Here is a 19,380-nt window from a genome sequence, read left to right on the forward strand (position 1 = left end):
TTTACTAGAGTTGTCTTTTACTGCTACACAACCTGGTATGCGATTAAACTATTAGTTTGGAAAAACAGAACAAAAATGTCGTACGCATGCGTATATACGATAAGTAGCTTACGAGCTTTGTAACTAGCTATTTTATATTTATCGGGCCGTGTACGGTACTTTATGACGAAAGAGTGCCTGAGATTTTGGATTTAAAGTCGAAATTGCTGTCAATTTCTATAGAGCTCAAGCTATAACAGAAATGGCAGCCTCCAAGCGCAAGCGTGATGCAGTCACTCAGGTTTTGAAACAAAACACCTTTGATCATAAATCAAATGGCATAGCTGGACCAAAACAATTGGATTCAAACGAAAAACTTGTAAGATATGCTTCTAGCAAGTAGTAGTTTTAAAATTCGAATATCTTTCAATGGCTATTAAGTCTCAATGTATTTTATAAAACTTGGGTGCTCCATATCTATATTTCTAGTCTGTCCCATTACCATTTTCTCAACAGCAGCGAGTTGTCAAAATAGTTTCTAAGAGAGTTTGAAAAGATTTTCTTTACTGTTGACAATTTGGTCTGTGATGCCGAGTTACAGCACTGATCAAAATTACCGTAATCTATGTTTGTAAACTTGTAATAGCGCTGCATCAAGTGTATCTCTGAGACAATGGAAACTCTAAATCCCTATGTGTAAGTGGAGTGCTTCAGGAGGAAATAGTATGCTACAGCGTTATTACATTCTTACAGCGTATAGCTTTTTAGTGATTATGCAGTTTCTGGTAGAACTCTCACAAAGTATTAATTATGGCAAAATATATCTCATTGGAATTGGAGACTGCTGGAGTTCTAAGTGGTCTCTTAATGTTTTGAGAATGTGACATGAGTTAGGTTGACCCTTAAATACTTGAAAAAATGCAAATGCTTCCATCATTAGACAGTGGTAAGTGCATTGTATTATGTATTTGTATTCAAAATTTCGAAACGATTCACTCGTAATATGGGTGGCCCTGAGAAGGTTAATTGGATTTATTTTGCTGGAAGTAGTGCTAGCACTTGATGGGTCCACCCTTTGTCTTTGATCACGAGGTTGCACCTTTTTTGGCCGTGCTCCTAAATGAGCTTCTGCAGCTATTTTCTCGTTGCACTGTATTGCCATGTTTGGAATATTCCTTTGCTCAATGCAGTTTTTTATTTGTTTGTCAACAATTAGTTCACTGAACTGTTGCCAAAGATCTTTGACTAATTTTCTTTGTCTGGATTTTGAGCTGGCCAGTTGAAACATTCAACTCAATCACTTTTGTACCAGTCTTTCACCAAATGTGACAAATGGCATGCTGCATTATCATCCTGAAATAGCCCAAATTGGTCATCATTGGTCAAGGGGTCAGGTCTGCGGTGCTCCTTACCATTTTATTTTCTAGCATATTCACCTACTTTCCTGCATTCATCATTCTCAAAAAGGTTTCCAGGGTTAAAACAACTTATACATAGCCCAACCTCGGCTATGTTATACACCCTATAATATATCCGAGGTTAGGCGTTTCATTGTTCATCCGGTGACACTGCACAAAAAACTTTTCTCCTGAGCCACTGCGGATATGGAGCTTGCCAGAGTAGTTCTCTCGTGAATGTTGGTACATATTAGAACAACACTTTATTTTATTTCTGGTTACTCAAAAAGCGTGTGGTATTTTGTCTTGTTCATTCACTTTAGTTTGTGGTCGTCTTCAATAGCAGTTTCCTGCAAGCTCGAAGTTCATTTTTAACAGTTCTATTCTAGGGTGCAAGGGTGTAACTTTAAATATAGTTTAGACATGAAACCAAACATACACAAGTATAATAAGAACTGTTAGTTTGACTCATGTCAAAACATCAGCTCATTAAAACACCAGTCATTTCGCTTGTGTTTCTTAACAATGCTAGTAATTTTATTGGAATAAAACAGCTAATTTAGAAACTAAACTACTTCAGATTTGTAATTTTCTGGTTCTTTGTGTTTTACATGCAGTAGTTTTGGGCAATGAAACCTTGCCAAAAACATTTACACTAATTTCAATTATGCAATATCTGGTATTGTCAGCTGCTACTGTTTGCTTAAAATCTCATCAACAATATACAAACCATAGGTTTGTTGTGAGGTATTTGAAGTTCGTTTGAGCAGAGGTAGAATAATTTTTGCTAAACTATCCAACAACTGGGTAGGTATCACTTGATAATATCTGTTGTTACAAATCTAAATCATACCCTATTTAGTCAGAATTAAATCTTTCAAAAACTGCAAGAGTATTATGTTACTTGAGTCATTTATGTTACTACAGTGGTCCTTCGTCATACGATTTCAATTCGTCGGGTCGGTGTTGGCATCATAAGGCGAAAATGTTGTATAGAGTGGTATAGAAACTCATAGTAATTATCTAATGTAAACACCCCTTTGGTAAAAACATCAAAATTTTTTATACGTACTGTACATATTAAAAATTAGTAGCGATATAGTATGTTAACCACAATAACTATAGTTACCTACAATAACTTTAATGTATTTAATTTAGTGAACCTTATGATCTGCAATAAAATGTAACCTTACAATGTACTATATGCAGTACGTACAGTAGAGAGTTCTTACCTCTAAGACAAATGTATAACATAAGCTTTGAATATAACTTAAATGAATTTAGGTTACTAAACACACTAAAGCTAATTTTTAGTATGTATTTTACTGAACAAAATTTTAATTTGGTCGTTCGAAAATTTATCGCCTATCCGTTTCTGGTTTCGCTTTGACTATAACTTATAAGGAATAACGCTGAACTGAGGGAGAGCAAGCATCGCATCTTTTTCAGGCGTTGTGGAAGGGATTTTGGCGAATAGCATATCGGCATCTTCATTATTTCGGCATATTCAGCACACCGACTGTCAAATTTGAATTTCGAGATAAATTTTTATTGATATCACATGGCGAAAAAATGTTGTATAACGAGGGTAAAAAAAAAAACATCGAGTTCTACGGTGCAAGGCGAAAAAATCGTATAACATTGTCATCGTAATGCGAGGGAGCAGTGTACAGTACATTTTATTTGATGATGTTAAAATTTCAGATTGCATTAATAAAATAACTTGCGGTGTACAGTTTGTAATCTTGCATCAATGGTTAGGTTTAAACTTTAACATCTTATACTGTGTTGCCTAGGACCTTGAGCCGCTACTGTTTGTGGATGAGGGACCAGATGATGAGGATACCTGCAGCCAGTCGGCAGAAGATTCATCAGATTATTCGGGTCTCTCAGATGATGAAGATACTGATTCAGATGATCTAGAAACTGGCAGTGAATTCTCGGACAACTTGGCTTATCAAGTACGGTCTTTTTATTACAATTCTGGCTAATCTTACAGTGCCTAACATGGTTTTCATATTAAGTTAAAAAGTGGCCTGATTGTCTGTTTGTAGGGTCCGGATAGGAATGGATTGTCTCCTAAGGAGGTTACTAGAGCAAACGAGTACGAGTATGATTCCTCTGATGAAGAGGTATCACAAAAGTTCCTTGTAGTAACTTAAATTTCTCTTAAGCATTGTAGTTGCTTGTTTGATAAGTGTTGCTAGTATATATGAGTCCAATAACTTTTTTAGGACACCAGAAATACTGTTGGAAATGTTCCCATGGAGTGGTACAAGGAATACCCTCATATCGGATATGATCTAGCTGGACGGAAGATCCTCAAACCTGAGACAGGAGATGAACTTGACCATCTTATCGCTCAATCAGAGAATCCAGATTACTGGTATATATGTCGTTCCACAGCTCCGCCCTATATTTTGTCTTTGAGTCTGGGCATGCCTAAAAACAGCCGTAATCATAGAAAATTCTTTAATCATGCCATTCCTTCACTGATATTGGTCTAGATTAACTAGAGCCCATTTGTTAGTGTTAGCTGTTAGCTCTCAGTTGACGATTATTAATAGTCATTATACATCAGAAAGACATGTTTTTGACTATTAAAATTAGCTTTTCATGTTTTAATAGTTTCTTGTTTTATGCCAATAGTTTGTTCAAAACTTGTAAATTAATTTAGGAAAGCAGCTTTGTGTGACTTGAAATTCACATTGAAGTTTCTGTAGTGGCCACACAGGTAACGGAGTGCAACTGTAGCTAAAACATTGTTTCAGGCAGCTATATGTACGTGTATTTAGTTTATTAAAAAACTTCTTTTCCAATATTGCGTATTTACTTCATTGTGAAATTGTATAAGCCAGTTTGGAATGTGTTGGTGATTGCGGTAGTTCATATTCTATACTTCTTTTCAGTTCTGCAGCTTAATATTTAGTAGATGGTCTATCACTGACTGCCTTAAAATTATACAGTAAATAACAAATTAACATCTAAAATTGCCATGACAATATTTAACAAAGTATGTAGTCATTGTAGTCATGATGTACTTCCTAATAATTGATTGTTGGATATTTTATTAAACCTCGTTGTGTTGTATATAGTAATTCAGGGTTACTTTACTGGCAAGTTCCATTCTATTTTAAATGTGGGTGAACTGCGAGTTTGGGGCTAGGTTTTTGAGCTCACTTACCATACTTTTCGGACTATTAGCCGCTACTTTTTTCTGATGATTTGAACCATGCGGCTTATACAAGGGTGCGGCTATTCTGTGGCTTTTTCTTTGGCCACTAGGGCGCATTATCCAGAATCTCCGGTTAGTGCGCCTTTAGCGGTGAAAGAAAATACGAAACAATGCCTAGCGATACTGTTCCATTAGGCGCTAGGATAAAAAGCATCGGTTAATATGAAACAGCGCCGTTAGGCACTGTTCCGTTTTAAACAGCAAAGTTGTTGCGACGTTAAAAAGCTTGAGTTGCTTTTTAACTCAAAGCTTTAAACTGTCTTGAGTTCTGCGGCCTATACAAAGGTGCGGCCTATGTATTGTTTTATTATGGCTTTTTGGAAAATAAAGCAGATGCGGCTTATATAGGGGTGCGGTTTATAGTCCGACAAGTACGGTATTTGTTTTAGACTAGTTTGCTGGTTTTAATTTGTTTCAGTTACTCCATGTGGCGGCTGATGTAAACATTTTTCTAATAGCTGTATTGTTACTTGAATGATGACTGGTAACTTTAGTTTTTAGTATTAAACTAGAATTCCAGGTAGGTGAGTGAAAGTAGTTGTATTATGTCTATACTGGAAAGTTAAATAATGTTCTAGGAGAACAGTCAAGGATCCACAGACTGGACAGAATATAGTGCTGTCAAAAGAAGATTGCGCAGTAATACAACGATTGAAAAGCGGCAAGTATGCAGATGGTGATGTTGATCCATTCAATTTCGATTGGATTGGCACCTTTGAGGATGAAATAGAAATTCACCCTTTAAGCAACCGTCCAGAGCATAAGAGAAGCTTCATTCCTTCAAAGTGGGAGAGGCTGAAGGTAGGAATGGGCATGGTTTCTTGTTTTATCAGCAATTTTGGTAACTACGGCAGCAAAATAATTTTGTTGCAGTACTCGTATATTATTTTAATGCTAAACATCATTTAAAGCAAGTAGTTAGCTGTGCAAGGGGTTGATTTGTTTATGTCATGTTGATGGGCATAACTGATGACTTGATGACAAAAATCGACAAGCCAGTCACTTGAACATCGTGATATTTTGTGAAAGCTATAGCTGTTGTATTAATCTGTAAATAGTATTTCAGTCTGACAATTTGTTTTAAGCTTTAGACGTAGGTATATCCGTAGTCACCATTGTTATAGTTAGATGAAAAATTTAATCTATATGTTCTTATCATTTCTAATGATTAATTGCTCATTTTTTAGCTTTTAAGAGCTTGTAATCACATTTTCACATATTTTGCACCTTCAACACAGCAGAGTAAGACATGGTGAACCTTTTGATACCAAATAACTGTAATGTGAATTTTGTTGCAAGTCAATCTTTAAAGGTTTTTTATTATTTTTAGAGTATAAGATATAATTATATAATAGTTATAGTAATGATAAAGCTGCAACAAATATGATTAAGCTTAAATAACATTAGAGAAAAAATAATGAGTATTGATCATGTTATTGTGAGATTGTACTAACGAAATGTTTTGGGTATATTCTGCATGCTCGAGATCTTCTGTAAAACAGTACTGACCTATGTTAGAGAGAGCAGGGCAAAAGGGTGACTCAGTTATGTGATGAAACTCTACCCATGCTATATCTTTTGTATAAACAACAAAAGCGTTTTTTGGGCTTAACATTTTTGAAAAACTGCATCTCAGCCTCGAGGGCATCTACAATGTTTACCGCTCATATAAAATGCCTAGAAGTTTTTTCCAGGCAGCAATATTAACACAAATTGCCTTCATTCAGTTCACATGCTAATTGTTTGACGAGTTCTGAATTGCACTTACCTTCTGGATTACTAATTATATAATCATCAGTATCTATGGAAAAGTTAAAACGTTGAAAAGCTATATATATTTTTACTTACATGGCTATGACTTACGCTTGTTTACTTACATGGCTATGAGTTACGCTTGTTTACTTACATGGCTATGACTTACGCGTGTTTACTTACACAGCTTGAATGTGATGTACCGTTGGTCTAAAAACATATGGTTATCAGAAACTTCATCTGCTGCCAAAACAAATAATTTTGCTGTTTGTTCGCAACATTCTGTAAAATATTTAGCATTCTCTACAATTGTTTTTCTGCTTCAAGTTTTCCGTCTAACACTTCTTTCAGGGCACCACCAACTGGCCCTTTGCCGTGTGAGGTGGCAAAGAAGTTCCATTCCAAATGGATTAGGTTGCGGCCCTCTTTAGATCAGCCCAAATTAGAGAATGAGTAGCAAATTTAAATTTGGCTGCAGATCCGTCAGAGAAGATTTTGATAGATGTGATCTGAGCATTTTCAAGCTTATGTAAAAAATATTTTCTCCAAAAAAGGATGAACAGCGTATTTATTATGAATTAGACAATCACTGATTATGCAAATACTTTTCATGCCAGATGCAATCCATGTTCTGCAGATGTTGTCTGCCCATGTTGAAAGCAGAAATGACCAGCAGACTTTCCACCTAACAATACTCTGTTTCAAGCACTTGTTGCAAGTTTTTTGCATGAGTAAAATGGATTAAATTTTAAACCATACACAGAATTGGAGTCGCAAGTCTGGGTAAGACATTTGTAAGGTAGCAGCCGGTTTTATCTACCAAATATGCTTGCTAATTTCCGACATTGGCTTAAATTTACAAAATAATGAGTCATTTGTACACGAGAACATCATCGCACTACTAATTATCTTTAAATGTGAAGTTCACTCCAATTAATCCTATAATTATGTAAGTTGAGAGTTGTAACAATGATGATAGTGTAACAGCGGTGATGCAAATTACTGAAACAGTACTCAAACTAATAATTCAAGTGTAGCAGTGTTTATGCATTCATGGGCAGCAAAGCCGCTGTGGAATCCATTACAATTAGACTTATGGAAATATGGTAATATTCCCATAAGACATAAGTATTATATGGGAATGAGTGTTAATGGGAATATGTATACCGTGTACAAGTGTCTCTATCTTGCCATTATTGCAATGAATTTTTTTGCCCAAATACACCAACTTTAGCAAACTATTAAAACATACTAGAGGAGAACGATCCCCCATTATTTTTATTTTAGGGTTTGATGTGCATACTTCGTAAAAAAAGCATTTTTTAATGAAATTCCTGTTAAAATTTTGTAGAAACTTCCATTCATTTATGGATATACCCACATCAACTATAGATGCCCGTCCTAGTCTCAATATACTTTTTTCCATTTGTTTAGTTGTACTATTATTTTGCATACTGCTTTGCAATCATATTTACCATTTTGTGTGTAAATTCATAAGATTTTTCTAAAACATGTTATCTGTGGAGGTCTTAAGCAAAATACGGTTAACATCAGAATAAAGCTTTTGAAGGGCTAAGCCAAAAACATCTCTCAAAATACTTTCGTAATTCAAGCATCACAATTTTCATTTAATCTGACAATTTTCATTTAATGTGGTAATTTTAACTTAATGTGGTAATTTTCACTTAATGTGGTAATTTTCATTTAATGTGGTAATTTTCATATAATGTGGTAATTTTCATTTAATCTGACAATTTTCATTTAATGTGGTAATCTTCATTTAATGTGGTAATCTTCATTTAATCTGACAATTTTCATTTAATGTGGTATTTTTCATTTAATGTGATGAATTGCTCAAACTCCTAGTTCTATTTTACCGATCACAAGGGCTCAACTTGGTTTGTAAAGTTCCAAAGTGAGGTAAAAGCTCATGTTCTGTTAGCTTCGAAATTTGCAAGCACTGGTGACCATCATGCTTGTTTGATTTTTAATTGTGCATTTTCTCTTAACACCTCGAATATTTAAATGAAGAAGTTCTTCATTTTTATTCCTTGCGCTTTTTATTGTTGTTCTTCATCACCTGTTGATGCCATGCAGTGTATGTCTCTGGTGACGGTTCATATCCATTTTGTTTGCGGAATAACTAAAACGCAATACCGTATGTTTGACTCTACCCACAGCATCCCCAGCATTTTTTTTTAGGTTGTTATAGACATACTGCACTCTGTTCACGTGTCCTAAACACAAACCGAGTACGTCATAGTTTTAGTTCATGACTCTGTGAGGATTGAGTGTATTTCAGGTTGGTAAAATGGTGCACGCCATGAAGATGGGTTGGATGAAGACCCCGAGTCAGAAGAAGAAGGAGCTGGAAGAGAAGTCTAAAGAGGAGCTACCATGCTATGACCTTTGGAGCAATGAGGATCTGGTAATTCATGTTACTAATGGTCGATGTGTTTAATTCCTTTATTTTACAAGTAGCAATGAGTTTATCTGTTTATTATAATGCATCCGGTTCCTTCAGCAGATTTGGTCGCCCAACAACCTGCTCACATCCCCAACTTTTTCACTTCCTCAACTTTTTCACATACCCAACCAGTTCGCATCTTCATATTTGTCACATTACTGACCTTGTCACATCTCCAAACTTTTAAATGTACATAATGCCCTTAGATTTCAAGATATTTCAAGTTTTAACATTTCAAATCATCTGTGTTTTTTATATAATGTACTTCAAGCGGTTTGTCGCCCAGCTGCGGAGTTGAATTTAATTTGGATGGGTTGTTAACTCTTTTCTTTCACAGAATGATAGATCCAGACTGAAGATGCACATTCCAGCACCAAAGACAGTGCTCCCAGGGCACGCCGAGTCTTATAACCCACCTTCTGAGTACTTGCTTACTGAGGATGAGCTCAAAAAGTGGAAAAATACTGAAAAAGAAGACAGAAGACAAAACTTTGTACCGAAGAAGTATTCATCAATGCGGGCCATACCTGGTTACAGCAAATTCATCAATGAACGATTTGAACGATGCCTTGATCTCTACTTGTGTCCGCGCCAGCAGAAGATGAGGGTAACTAAGTCTTGTTGGAGTTGTGTAACTAAAATTAATAATACAATTTGAATTCATGTTTTTGAAGTGCTCCAGAGCCAGAACAATTTTTTCTTAAGCTCATAGGCCTTAGGAGTGATCTATTTTTTTCTCTTGGGTGTAAGTTACAAAAATCAGTGATGAAAGAAGGGTGCACAGTTGTGTGATCTTACTTTTTTATTTGTCAATTTCATATCGCAATTATTACATCTCTACAATTTCTTACTTTTTAAGATGAAAGAATCACATGCAAGTAAATGATCTCTCAATTTGTGGTTGAAGCTCATGACATCTTCTGGGGAAATAACTGTTTTTTTAAAACAACTGCTACCATCAATACCTATATTTGATTTTAAATTCTACGCCTTAATCAAAGCTACATATGACCAGTAGTAACACTATTCGATCTGTACTTTGTAAGGCAACAAGTTATACTTTCTTTATATTCTCAGATGAATGTCAACCCTGAGGATCTTATACCTAAACTACCCCAGCCCAAGGACCTTCAGCCTTTCCCTACTACTGAAGCCATAGTAGGTTTTTGTTGTTAACAAAGTGGCTCATCTCTCTGATGTTTTGTGCTAAACGAATTTTATTGAAATATTTTAGTTAAGATTAAAAATATTTTCATGTTTACCTTAAATATCTTTACATAGATGTAGGTTGTATAAAGTCTTGCTTTGCACGTATTTACTGCTTTTCATGTTTTGTGGCTATGAGTGCTGAACACATTTTTGTAGGTTTACACTGGCCATAAAGATATAGTGAGCACGATATCAGTGGATCCTTCTGGCCAATGGATAATATCAGGTATGAGACTTGGAACTGCTTTTGCTTGTTGGTAACTACAGTTGTCTGTTGATAATTCATCATTTCTTAATGTAGTTGCATTTGTCTGTTGGTATTTCATTGACTGTTGATGGTATTTGTTGGTAGTTCATCAGTTCTGAATGGTATCTGTTGGTATTCATCAGTTCTGAATGGTATCTGTTGGTATTTATCAGTTCTGAATGGTATCTGTTAGTATTCATCAGTTCTTGAAAGTATTTGTTGGTATTCGTCAGTTCTGGATAGTAGCTGTTGGTAGCTCATATATTGTTGATGTAAATACAGGTGTCTGTTGTCAGCTTAGCACTTCTTAGGCTGATCCAGTTTAGTAGTTTGGATGATTAAAATTATTAGCTACATTGTTCTATAATATTTATATTGAAAATTTTTACAAGAAACATTTATATGTACATATATCAAGAAGTGTTAGGTTTTTAATTTTAGTTGTTTAAACTGAATAAGCCAAAGTTATGGCTAGTTTGCTAAGTTGGTTCAATTCATATGTAATGTTTCGTTTTGGTGATTGTTGAGCATGTCATTACTTTCAGGCTCAGATGACAAGACTGTCAAATATTGGGAATTGCAAACTGGCAGATGCATGAAAACACTAAGATTTGAAGAGAAAGTCAAGTCTGTCACATGGTGTCCCAACTCGGGGATCTCTCTAGCTCTTGTAGCCAGGTATTATCGACCTAATTGTTTTAGCCATGCTCGCTAGCCACCTATCGTTGCATGTCTAATGACACTGTATGCGTACTCTCTAAGTGTTTGTCTAAAAACATGTATAGTCTCTGCATTTGCGGTAAATAGTCTTTTGGATATCTAGTTTGATTTTGCCTGGAACGTTGTGTACTTGTGTTATCCTAGTTCTACTACAGCTTTGTTTGTGTTCGGAGATGGGGCTCTTCAGTTTATCAAAAATTGGACAGTCTTTAATCTTATTGTAGTGGCTCATCAGTGTTTGTTCTGAACCCGGGTCTTGGTGATAAGCTAGTTGTTTCGAAAACTGATGAAATGTTGGCAGCTGTAGAAGATGAGTTAGAGAAGCAAGGAAGTAAGTAAGAACATTCCATAGATTCTGTAACCTTTCACATTCTTATGTTGAACGTTATGGGATTGTTGAGTGAGACAGCTTCTGGTTTGTCTGACAAAAGCTCACACACCTGAAGCTTTGTTTGATAAAAATTATACACAAGTTGTTAGGCCATATTCTTCTAAGAATGTCATTTCATGCTTTTGTTGTTTGCTTTATTTTGTATAGGAGTCAGTTTTATGAAGCGTGAAGACTTCAAATCTACTCTATTAGTTATTGTACTAATATTGTTTCATACTCAATGTTAAAATGCAACTGCTAGGCCATCAGTTGTTCATTGTATCTGGTCCTTAAGCTGCATGCACAGTGCTAATACTTTTAATTGGTTATTATAAGGTTAGTCTTGCTTTTGAACTTGTTGTAATTAACTTATGGTATGTGTACTACTGCTCAGGTTCAGTCTCTGATTGGAATAAATATGAGATGGAGAGTAGCGAATATACCGATAACTGCAGACGGTTGCGGATTTCTCACTCCAAGGTACTGCAGCAATCACTAGACTGAGTCACTAGCATCCTATGTAGCCACAGTTCAGAGTGTAAGCGCTAGTAGGTTGCACAAGGTTATCCCAGATTCGCTATGTGTGATCCTATTGAAGCTACAGTTCTAGTGGTTTGCTCATCTCGGGCCAAGAAATATTTAATTGAATAATCTATGATACAGGCTGTTGAATAATCTATGATACAGGCTGTTGATAATCTATGATACAGGCTGTTGATAATCTATGATACAGGCTGTTGATAATCTATGATACAGGCTGTTGATAATCTATGATACAGGCTGTTGATAATCTATGATACAGGCTGTTGATAATCTATGATACAGGCTGTTGATAATCTATGATACAGGCTGTTGATAATCTATGATACAGGCTGTTGATAATCTATGATACAGGCTGTTGATAATCTATGATACAGGCGATGTTTCTTTATCAATAACTTTTCAGAACTGCTGATAAATAGCAGTGAATAAGAGTTCACCATTATGTTAGGTTAAAATCTAATTTGAACTTTGTAAGAAAAATGATGTGGACACCCTCAAAGACACTGAATTACATCGATGTTGTTTTAGGTATGCTTATTAATGCCTCAATTCTCGCGTGCCATACGCTGATTATTGAGTAATGCACTTGTTCAATGAACTGAACAAGGGAAATGAATCGGTTTATTTTGAGCTCTGAAAAACAGTTCCCATAGTTTCTCGTAATCAATTTGACATAGGAAAAATAGATTTGACATGAGTGAATATGCCTATGAGCTCGGTCTCAGAATGCATTAAACTCATATTTCTGTGAGTATTACTGTACTCACTCTTGGTTCAAATGTACTTGAACATCTTTTATGTTCATTAGTTTCATACGTAATGCTAGCACATTGTGTGGGTGGTGACTCTAGTACACATTGTGTAGGTGGTGACTCAAGTGACATGGCACACCAAGGGAGACTATTTTGCTGTCACTTTAAAGGACGCCGGTAATCAGTCAGTTATAATACATCAGATAAGCAAGCGAAGGTCGCAGTGTCCATTCAGCAAGCCTAAAGGCCTTGTCCAGTGTACACTCTTTCATCCGACCAAGCCATTCCTCTTTGTCGCTGTGAGTATTATATCTGGTTTATGTATGGCTGATGTTTGGTTGTGAGCGATTATCTACCTTGACTGATCAATTTCATGCAGACACAAAGATACATCAGAGTTTACAACCTTCTCAAGCAAGTGTTGACCAGGAAGTTACAAGCTAATTGCAAGTGGATATCTAGCATGGCTATACACCCAGCAGGTATCAACATTATAAATCTCATTTTTACTATTACCAGTGATTAGTTTCTGTAGGCAGCCTTTTTTTTCTTATTTGCAAATTTTAAGGCTATATTTGGCAATTTTAGTTGCCAGTGCAATTGATTTTTTAGTCTGCTCACCTGTCTATGACATCATCTCTCTGAAATTATAGGAGTTATTTATGCAATAAATATTGCAAAAGTTTATCGTTAGTTTTTGTTAGCTTCATTCCTGTAAGACATACTTTCATACTAATCTATGTATTATTTTTATATTTTCAGGGGATAATGTGATCACTGGCAGCTATGATTGCAGACTGCACTGGTTTGACATGGATTTATCCACGAAACCTTACCAAACGCTCAAGTATGTTGCTGAGTATTTGCCCTTTTTCGTCAGAAAGTCCATTCCAGGCACAAGTTGGCTGTCTCTGCTTATAATCTTAGCCCAACCCTAGTCTCTCAGGAATTATTATCTTTCTAGTCGTTATTCGTCAGCTATTCAAACTTTGTATGTGATAATTACACTTATTTCTAGGCAACAGAAAAAGGCTATCAGATCAGTAGCCTTTCACAAAAAGTACCCTCTATTTGCATCGGTGTCAGATGATGGTAGTATTATCATCTCTCACGGAATGGTTTACAAGTGAGTTTTACATCTACATGTATGTATTTTCAAATTTAAATGGTTGCAAGTGAGTTTTACATCTGTATTTTCAAATTGAAATGGTTACAAGTGAGTTAGTTTTACATTTCCTTTTTACGCATTTTCAAATGCATGAACTTCAAATTGTCTAATGAGTATGTACTGTTCCATCTTTCAACAGTTTGTTTGGTTACTGAAGCTAATATATATGTATGGGTGTTTTTTAGTGATTTGATGCAGAATCCACTCATTGTACCCGTGAAGATACTGCGTGGGCACAAGACCGTGGACAGTCTCAGTGTTATTGACTGTACATTTCATCCGACACAGCCCTGGATTCTGACCAGTGGTGCTGATAGTACTATCAGACTGTATTCTTGAAGACCTGATCGGTGGTGCTTTTAGTTCCTGCAATTTTTTCAATTTGGACCTCAATATATTTGTATAACCTGTTAATCAGAATATGTATTCTTTGTGGTACATAAATAAAATATATACAGTATAATTCTATATTCTTCTAATGTATTTCAGCTAAATGGAGTATGCCCAACTTGGCATTTGCTGACTAGAATATTACACATTAAAGATGAAATAAATTCATGAAAATGGAATTGACATTTGTTGAGGAACTATCACGCAGCAACTTTTATAATACAACCCTAGACTAAAAGAAACACTATACAAAAAATCAACAACCCTGCTATAAATCTACTTTGCCAGATGTGCCCAGTGGTATTTCTTTCATTTCTGTCCGCATGCATAGAAATTCACCCAATACCGTCATTATAACTATCACCACTATACTAGTTATCCACCAGGAGACGGAGCTTGGCATTCTGGAGTTATATATGCAGCATACAATGAAGTGTATTAGATGGACTGTCACTGTGAAATCCAGACAATGTTTCGTCCTTTTGACTATATACCATAGACTGATGCCTCTGCAATAAAGACGTCAGTGATGTAAATTGTTCTACATTCACATGGTGGCAACATAAAAAGTGAAAACTAATATCGCATGTGTTAACATGAGAAAAAATTACACCTATAGAGTATTGCACTATTTTCAACAGTTCATGAAAAATTTGGACTTACCCAGTGATGGCATTAAGCATATATGCGCAGAGCACGCCTATCCCATTCTTTAATTGAAAGCTCTACAATTTGTATAATAACAATAGTAGTTGATATTGATATATAGTTTAAAAATTCTATTACATTAATATACAAAGTAAACTGGTTTCATTAAACAGTATTAAGGTTGCAAAACATTAGCATAATCAAGATAACCAGCCAAATAATTAATTTCGACCAATTATTTCATGCACGACACACATATAGGTGTAAACAGTACTTACATCAAAATTATATATCTGTCCCAAGCTCAACTGTGTTTCTATTTGTTCTGTCATTACTACAAGATCTAAGAGGACTATCCAGATGCCGAGAGAAAGATAATATGAAGCCTGGACACATAGGATTTGAGAGATTATTAGTGAAGGATCCCAAACAGAGCTTCTAAATGATCCGGACATATTTCATGAAAAGTATCCCTCATAAGCACATTCTAAAAATAAATTGTTTGGATGTTATTCTCACCCAAATAAGCATGAAAATATAAACAAGAAGAAACTGCATTGTGCCTAAATATAGCTGACAATAATGATGATCATAGCTTTTTAATTGTGTTCATCAGTTAGTATAGAAGTAAATCCTTTGTAACAAAAGCATATTGGCATATTTTTGTTACTAGCTGTAACAAAGAATTATGTATGAAGAAATAGTTAAGGCATAGCAATAATTGATGTTTAAACAAATTTTTAATGATTAAATTAAATCGAAACGTCATTCTGTTTTTATCATACTCTTGAGATAATTTACATACTGCATAGCTATTAATAATATTGTGTAATCATCACCAATTAATGTAGATTTGTACTGTGAAATGCAAAATAATTAATACACTCCAATTTAAAAACATTTCTCGTTGACCATTTATTAGCAAAAGCTTATGATAAGTAAACTTAATAATTTTTGAACAAAGTGTCATTGGCTAATTAACAAGCTCAAAATATTATATTATCATACAGGTAAGTTCAAAAACAAAGCAGTTTCGTTAAGCTGTTTCAAAACACTTATGTGTAGTTCGCATAGTAGCTGTTAATTAACTTTTGAAAACAAATTTTCTTAAGACAGTTCATTTTGTAAAAGTTCGAAAATGAATGTTTTTAAAGTTGTGTTCATCACAGTACAGTCTATATTCTCATAATTTGTTTAAACCGTATTCACATGAAACCTAAATATATTATTTCAATCAGTTTAGCTTTTATTTGTTATTATTATCTACTCTAAGAAGTTTGTTCATCACACCAGTTTTTGCCAAAAACAGTGAACGAAAATCTAATCTTGGACCACGAAGATCACCCACAAACTGATATTCAAATATATATTACAAGTTAGCTACATTGATGCACGATACTTATTACAAACTCGCTAAACATTTCAATTAGCAAGACACACTGTTTATTATGATCTAGTGATTCCTAAGGAAGAAGAGCAAAAGTAACATTGATAGACCTACTCTACTATACATCAGCCACATCAAAAACAATAATTAAATCCTCAAAATAGAAGCGCCATAACTTACACACAACACCGTTCAATACATTCGTTTCGTAAAAACAAATATTTGTACAATAAACCCGTGATATCAACAAAAAATTCCAACGCACAACTATGAGTCACACTTATTTCAATAGCTCGTTGTGCGAAAATGTTGGAATTTGGTCGAGTACAACTCACCGAGATTTATTACCGGAAACTAGATTTCCAACATATCGTATATTCTTTTTGCTGAGTAATGTCCATACGAATAACGACTAAAGCTCGAACAGTCTCTTTACTTTAAAGAACGTTAGCTATGCAAGCGACTCGATGCTGTTCTGTTCGTTTAGTTCTGCTGCGTAGTGCAGGATATGTTAACCATGGGAATTTAAACGAAAATATAGCATTGAGTGGTATAGAAAATTTTAGTTTTTTGCTTATACATTGCAGAATAATGCTTATACATTGCAGAATAATTGAGCACAATTTTTGGGCATTTCAAACTAATGACTCAAAGTTTTTCGAGTCGCATGATAGTCATCTGCTATCTAAAATCACTTAAGTCGACAGAACTTGTGCACTAGTGTTAAGTGAAGTCCACTTTTTAAAATTTCGATTTGAAATTACTTATGCGTTTTAAATTTTATGCTACCTTCATCACGAAATTTTTAACGCACTTTTTATAGTCACGTTTTTACTTCGAATATTACTTGACTTTTATTGAAAACATTTGAACTAAATCTAGATATGTACATGATGGCCCTTTTTTCCTCGGGGATCGAGGTCTTAGGGTTCGATTGACCAAGACCAAGACCAAGATAAAAGCGCCTTTTACCGGTTACAATAATGTATAATATAGATATATGTATATATAAATATATGCATCAAACACACCCTATACGATGCACCATCACACTCTAAACAACTTGCTTATACAGCCTTGTGTCGTTTTGTGCTGAAATATGCTTGTACAGTATGGGATCCAAGTGACAGACAGACAGTACATAACTTGGAAATGGTTCAAAACCGAGCAACACGATTCATAGCCAATCTTGAAGGTAGAGATAGTGTCAGCAACACCCGTGAAAAGCTAGGTTTACAATTGCTTGAATCCAGAAAAAAAAATCATAGAGTAGCTTTACTGATAAAGATTAAATCACATGATGAAAGTAAGCATAATGTGCTAGCTTCTGCTTATGATGAGCTTACTACTGACAGAAATGATACTGCCATAATCACACGTGCTGCTGCCCGAGGTAAACCAACATCAATATATGCCGTGACTCTTTCATAACAGTTTCTTACCCAAAACCGCTAGAGACTTGAGACTTAAATCTCAGACTGAAACATACTCAGCCTAATGCTGGAATCTAGGTGAACTAGAGTATTAACCAAGTTTTTACTTCTGAGGCGCTTTCTCAAGGCCCCTGGAGCTAATTACAAGTGTACTTTTACTATCGAGTAAGTATAGTTTATCAATGGTAGTCACGATGAGCTTTGTTAAAATAGACCAATCACATGTTCAAACCCTGTAGAAGTAGATAGGGTGTTGGTTCAAAATTATAATATTTTCATGGGATAAGTGATGAGTTTTGGCTAGTCGTAAAAGTTGTGCTTGAAACCGATCATTGAGTTAGCCTCATCTGCACGAACTATTGGCTTATTCAACTTACCCCCATTTATATGCTAAGTTGCGTGGGCCAATAGGGCAGGTTGGCTTACTTAACATTTTTTGGTTTAACTAGAAGATAAGCAAATTCATTAATTGGCTTATCCGACCTACCCCATTTGTTACCCCATTGGCTTATCTGACATCCCCATTTGTGGGCTAAGTTAAGTCGGCTAATAGGGCAGGTTGGGTCAATGTAGAAGGTATTCAGAAAAGTTGTTTTATAATGCAATAAATTTTTTCAACTAGGCCTGCTGCATCTTTTGAATTTACATTTAAATATTAAATGTAAATTTAAATATTAAATGTAAGTTTAATATCTGCATGGGATAATTAATGAATTTTGGCTAGTCATAAAATTATGTCCTTGAAACCAGTCATTGAGTTAGCCTCATCTGCACAAACCAAACATTACATTTTTCAAGTTATTCTGTTTGACTAAAAGTAGGATTAATAACTATGTCTAGGTCATGTTGGTACCTTTTGGCACTAGCATAGCTAGGAACATGCATGTGTCAACTTACAACCTATTAATCACAGCAGATGTTTTTTGCTTTCATTGGGCTTTTTCACAACTGGCCACTTTTTAAATGATACAAATTCTAGATTGATTCTCATGCCTATAATGTTTAAAATCACCTGTTTTGTTGTTTATGTACAACCTTTGTATCGGTATCAAATTCTCTTAACAACCTCTATTTGTCTTACTAGTTTCAGCCATGCCCAATGTCTTACTACCATTACACTCATATTGAATGTAGAAGTATTAAAACATATGTTTGAATCAAGCTTTTACGCAATATAATATTGTATAATATAATATTTATACCAAACTCAAACTAAAGTCGCAAGCATTCTTCAAAGTTTTTCTCTCTACTTAAGGAATTTTGTAACACTTCTTCCATCATTAAAGTTGGTTATAGAAATATCAATAGTTATCACTCTAGAACAAAAATCAAGTAGTTTTTGGTCAGTGTAGGATTGTTTTGCTTAGTATATATATTTTTGGAAGTTTTGAGACTGTCGGGAAATATGCGGCCTTTTTTCCTCAATTGTAAAAGCATTGTTTGTTGTCTGTTTCAGTCTAGTAGTGTTCATATGCATAGCTTGTTATTGTGACTAGTTCAGCTAGATCTTTTTATTGCTACATAGTTACTTTATATCGCTGCTTTATCAATAGCATACATATATAATAATGTACGCTAGTTATAACTCTGCTATCTGTAATATTAAATTTTCAGAACATTTTTTGTGAAATTTGGCCGTAATTTCAAAGGTTTTTGCGCCCTTAATTTCATGCATTCTGACTA

At 34.9% G+C, this 19,380-nt stretch overlaps 2 protein-coding genes across 2 annotated transcripts; one reads left to right on the plus strand and one right to left on the minus strand.

Moving 5' to 3' along the window:
* Positions 1 to 235: 235 nt before the first annotated feature.
* On the plus strand, positions 236 to 14,218 carry LOC137392117 (ribosome biogenesis protein bop1-A-like). The gene is made up of 17 exons (XM_068078748.1): positions 236 to 358; positions 3,173 to 3,337; positions 3,431 to 3,508; positions 3,611 to 3,762; positions 5,190 to 5,412; positions 8,666 to 8,791; positions 9,168 to 9,437; positions 9,908 to 9,988; positions 10,196 to 10,265; positions 10,832 to 10,964; positions 11,231 to 11,337; positions 11,771 to 11,856; positions 12,785 to 12,970; positions 13,051 to 13,153; positions 13,434 to 13,518; positions 13,690 to 13,797; positions 14,025 to 14,218. The coding sequence occupies exons 1-17, from the start codon at positions 242 to 244 to the stop codon at positions 14,176 to 14,178; spliced, it is 2,244 nt and encodes a 747-aa protein (XP_067934849.1). The 5' UTR covers positions 236 to 241; the 3' UTR covers positions 14,179 to 14,218.
* A 272-nt stretch (positions 14,219 to 14,490) lies between these two features.
* Positions 14,491 to 16,561, minus strand: LOC137392128 (protein SYS1 homolog). The gene is made up of 4 exons (XM_068078760.1): positions 16,445 to 16,561; positions 15,156 to 15,364; positions 14,893 to 14,954; positions 14,491 to 14,738 (listed from the first exon to the last, which is right to left on the minus strand). Exons 2-4 carry the CDS (start codon positions 15,330 to 15,332, stop codon positions 14,498 to 14,500), a joined length of 480 nt encoding a protein of 159 aa, XP_067934861.1. The 5' UTR covers positions 15,333 to 15,364; positions 16,445 to 16,561; the 3' UTR covers positions 14,491 to 14,497.
* Between the last annotated feature and the right edge of the window lie 2,819 nt (positions 16,562 to 19,380).

Source organism: Watersipora subatra, chromosome 1 (genome assembly GCF_963576615.1).
Source record: "Watersipora subatra chromosome 1, tzWatSuba1.1, whole genome shotgun sequence".
Lineage (NCBI taxonomy): Eukaryota > Metazoa > Bryozoa > Gymnolaemata > Cheilostomatida > Watersiporidae > Watersipora > Watersipora subatra.

What these genes read in the sequence shown, in the direction of transcription:
- LOC137392128 (XM_068078760.1), bottom strand. Translation starts at nt 15,332, where the DNA reads ATGTCCGGATCATTTAGAAGCTCTGTTTGGGATCCTTCACTAATAATC. An exon ending in GACAGATATATAATTTTGAT is followed by an intron (nt 14,955 to 15,155) that starts GTAAGTACTGTT and finishes TACAAATTGTAG; the next exon opens with AGCTTTCAATTAAAGAATGG. An exon ending in ATGCTTAATGCCATCACTGG is followed by an intron (nt 14,739 to 14,892) that starts GTAAGTCCAAAT and finishes TCTTTATTGCAG; the next exon opens with AGGCATCAGTCTATGGTATA.
- LOC137392117 (XM_068078748.1), top strand. Translation starts at nt 242, where the DNA reads ATGGCAGCCTCCAAGCGCAAGCGTGATGCAGTCACTCAGGTTTTGAAA. An exon ending in TCAGAGAATCCAGATTACTG is followed by an intron (nt 3,763 to 5,189) that starts GTATATATGTCG and finishes ATAATGTTCTAG; the next exon opens with GAGAACAGTCAAGGATCCAC. An exon ending in CGCGCCAGCAGAAGATGAGG is followed by an intron (nt 9,438 to 9,907) that starts GTAACTAAGTCT and finishes TTATATTCTCAG; the next exon opens with ATGAATGTCAACCCTGAGGA.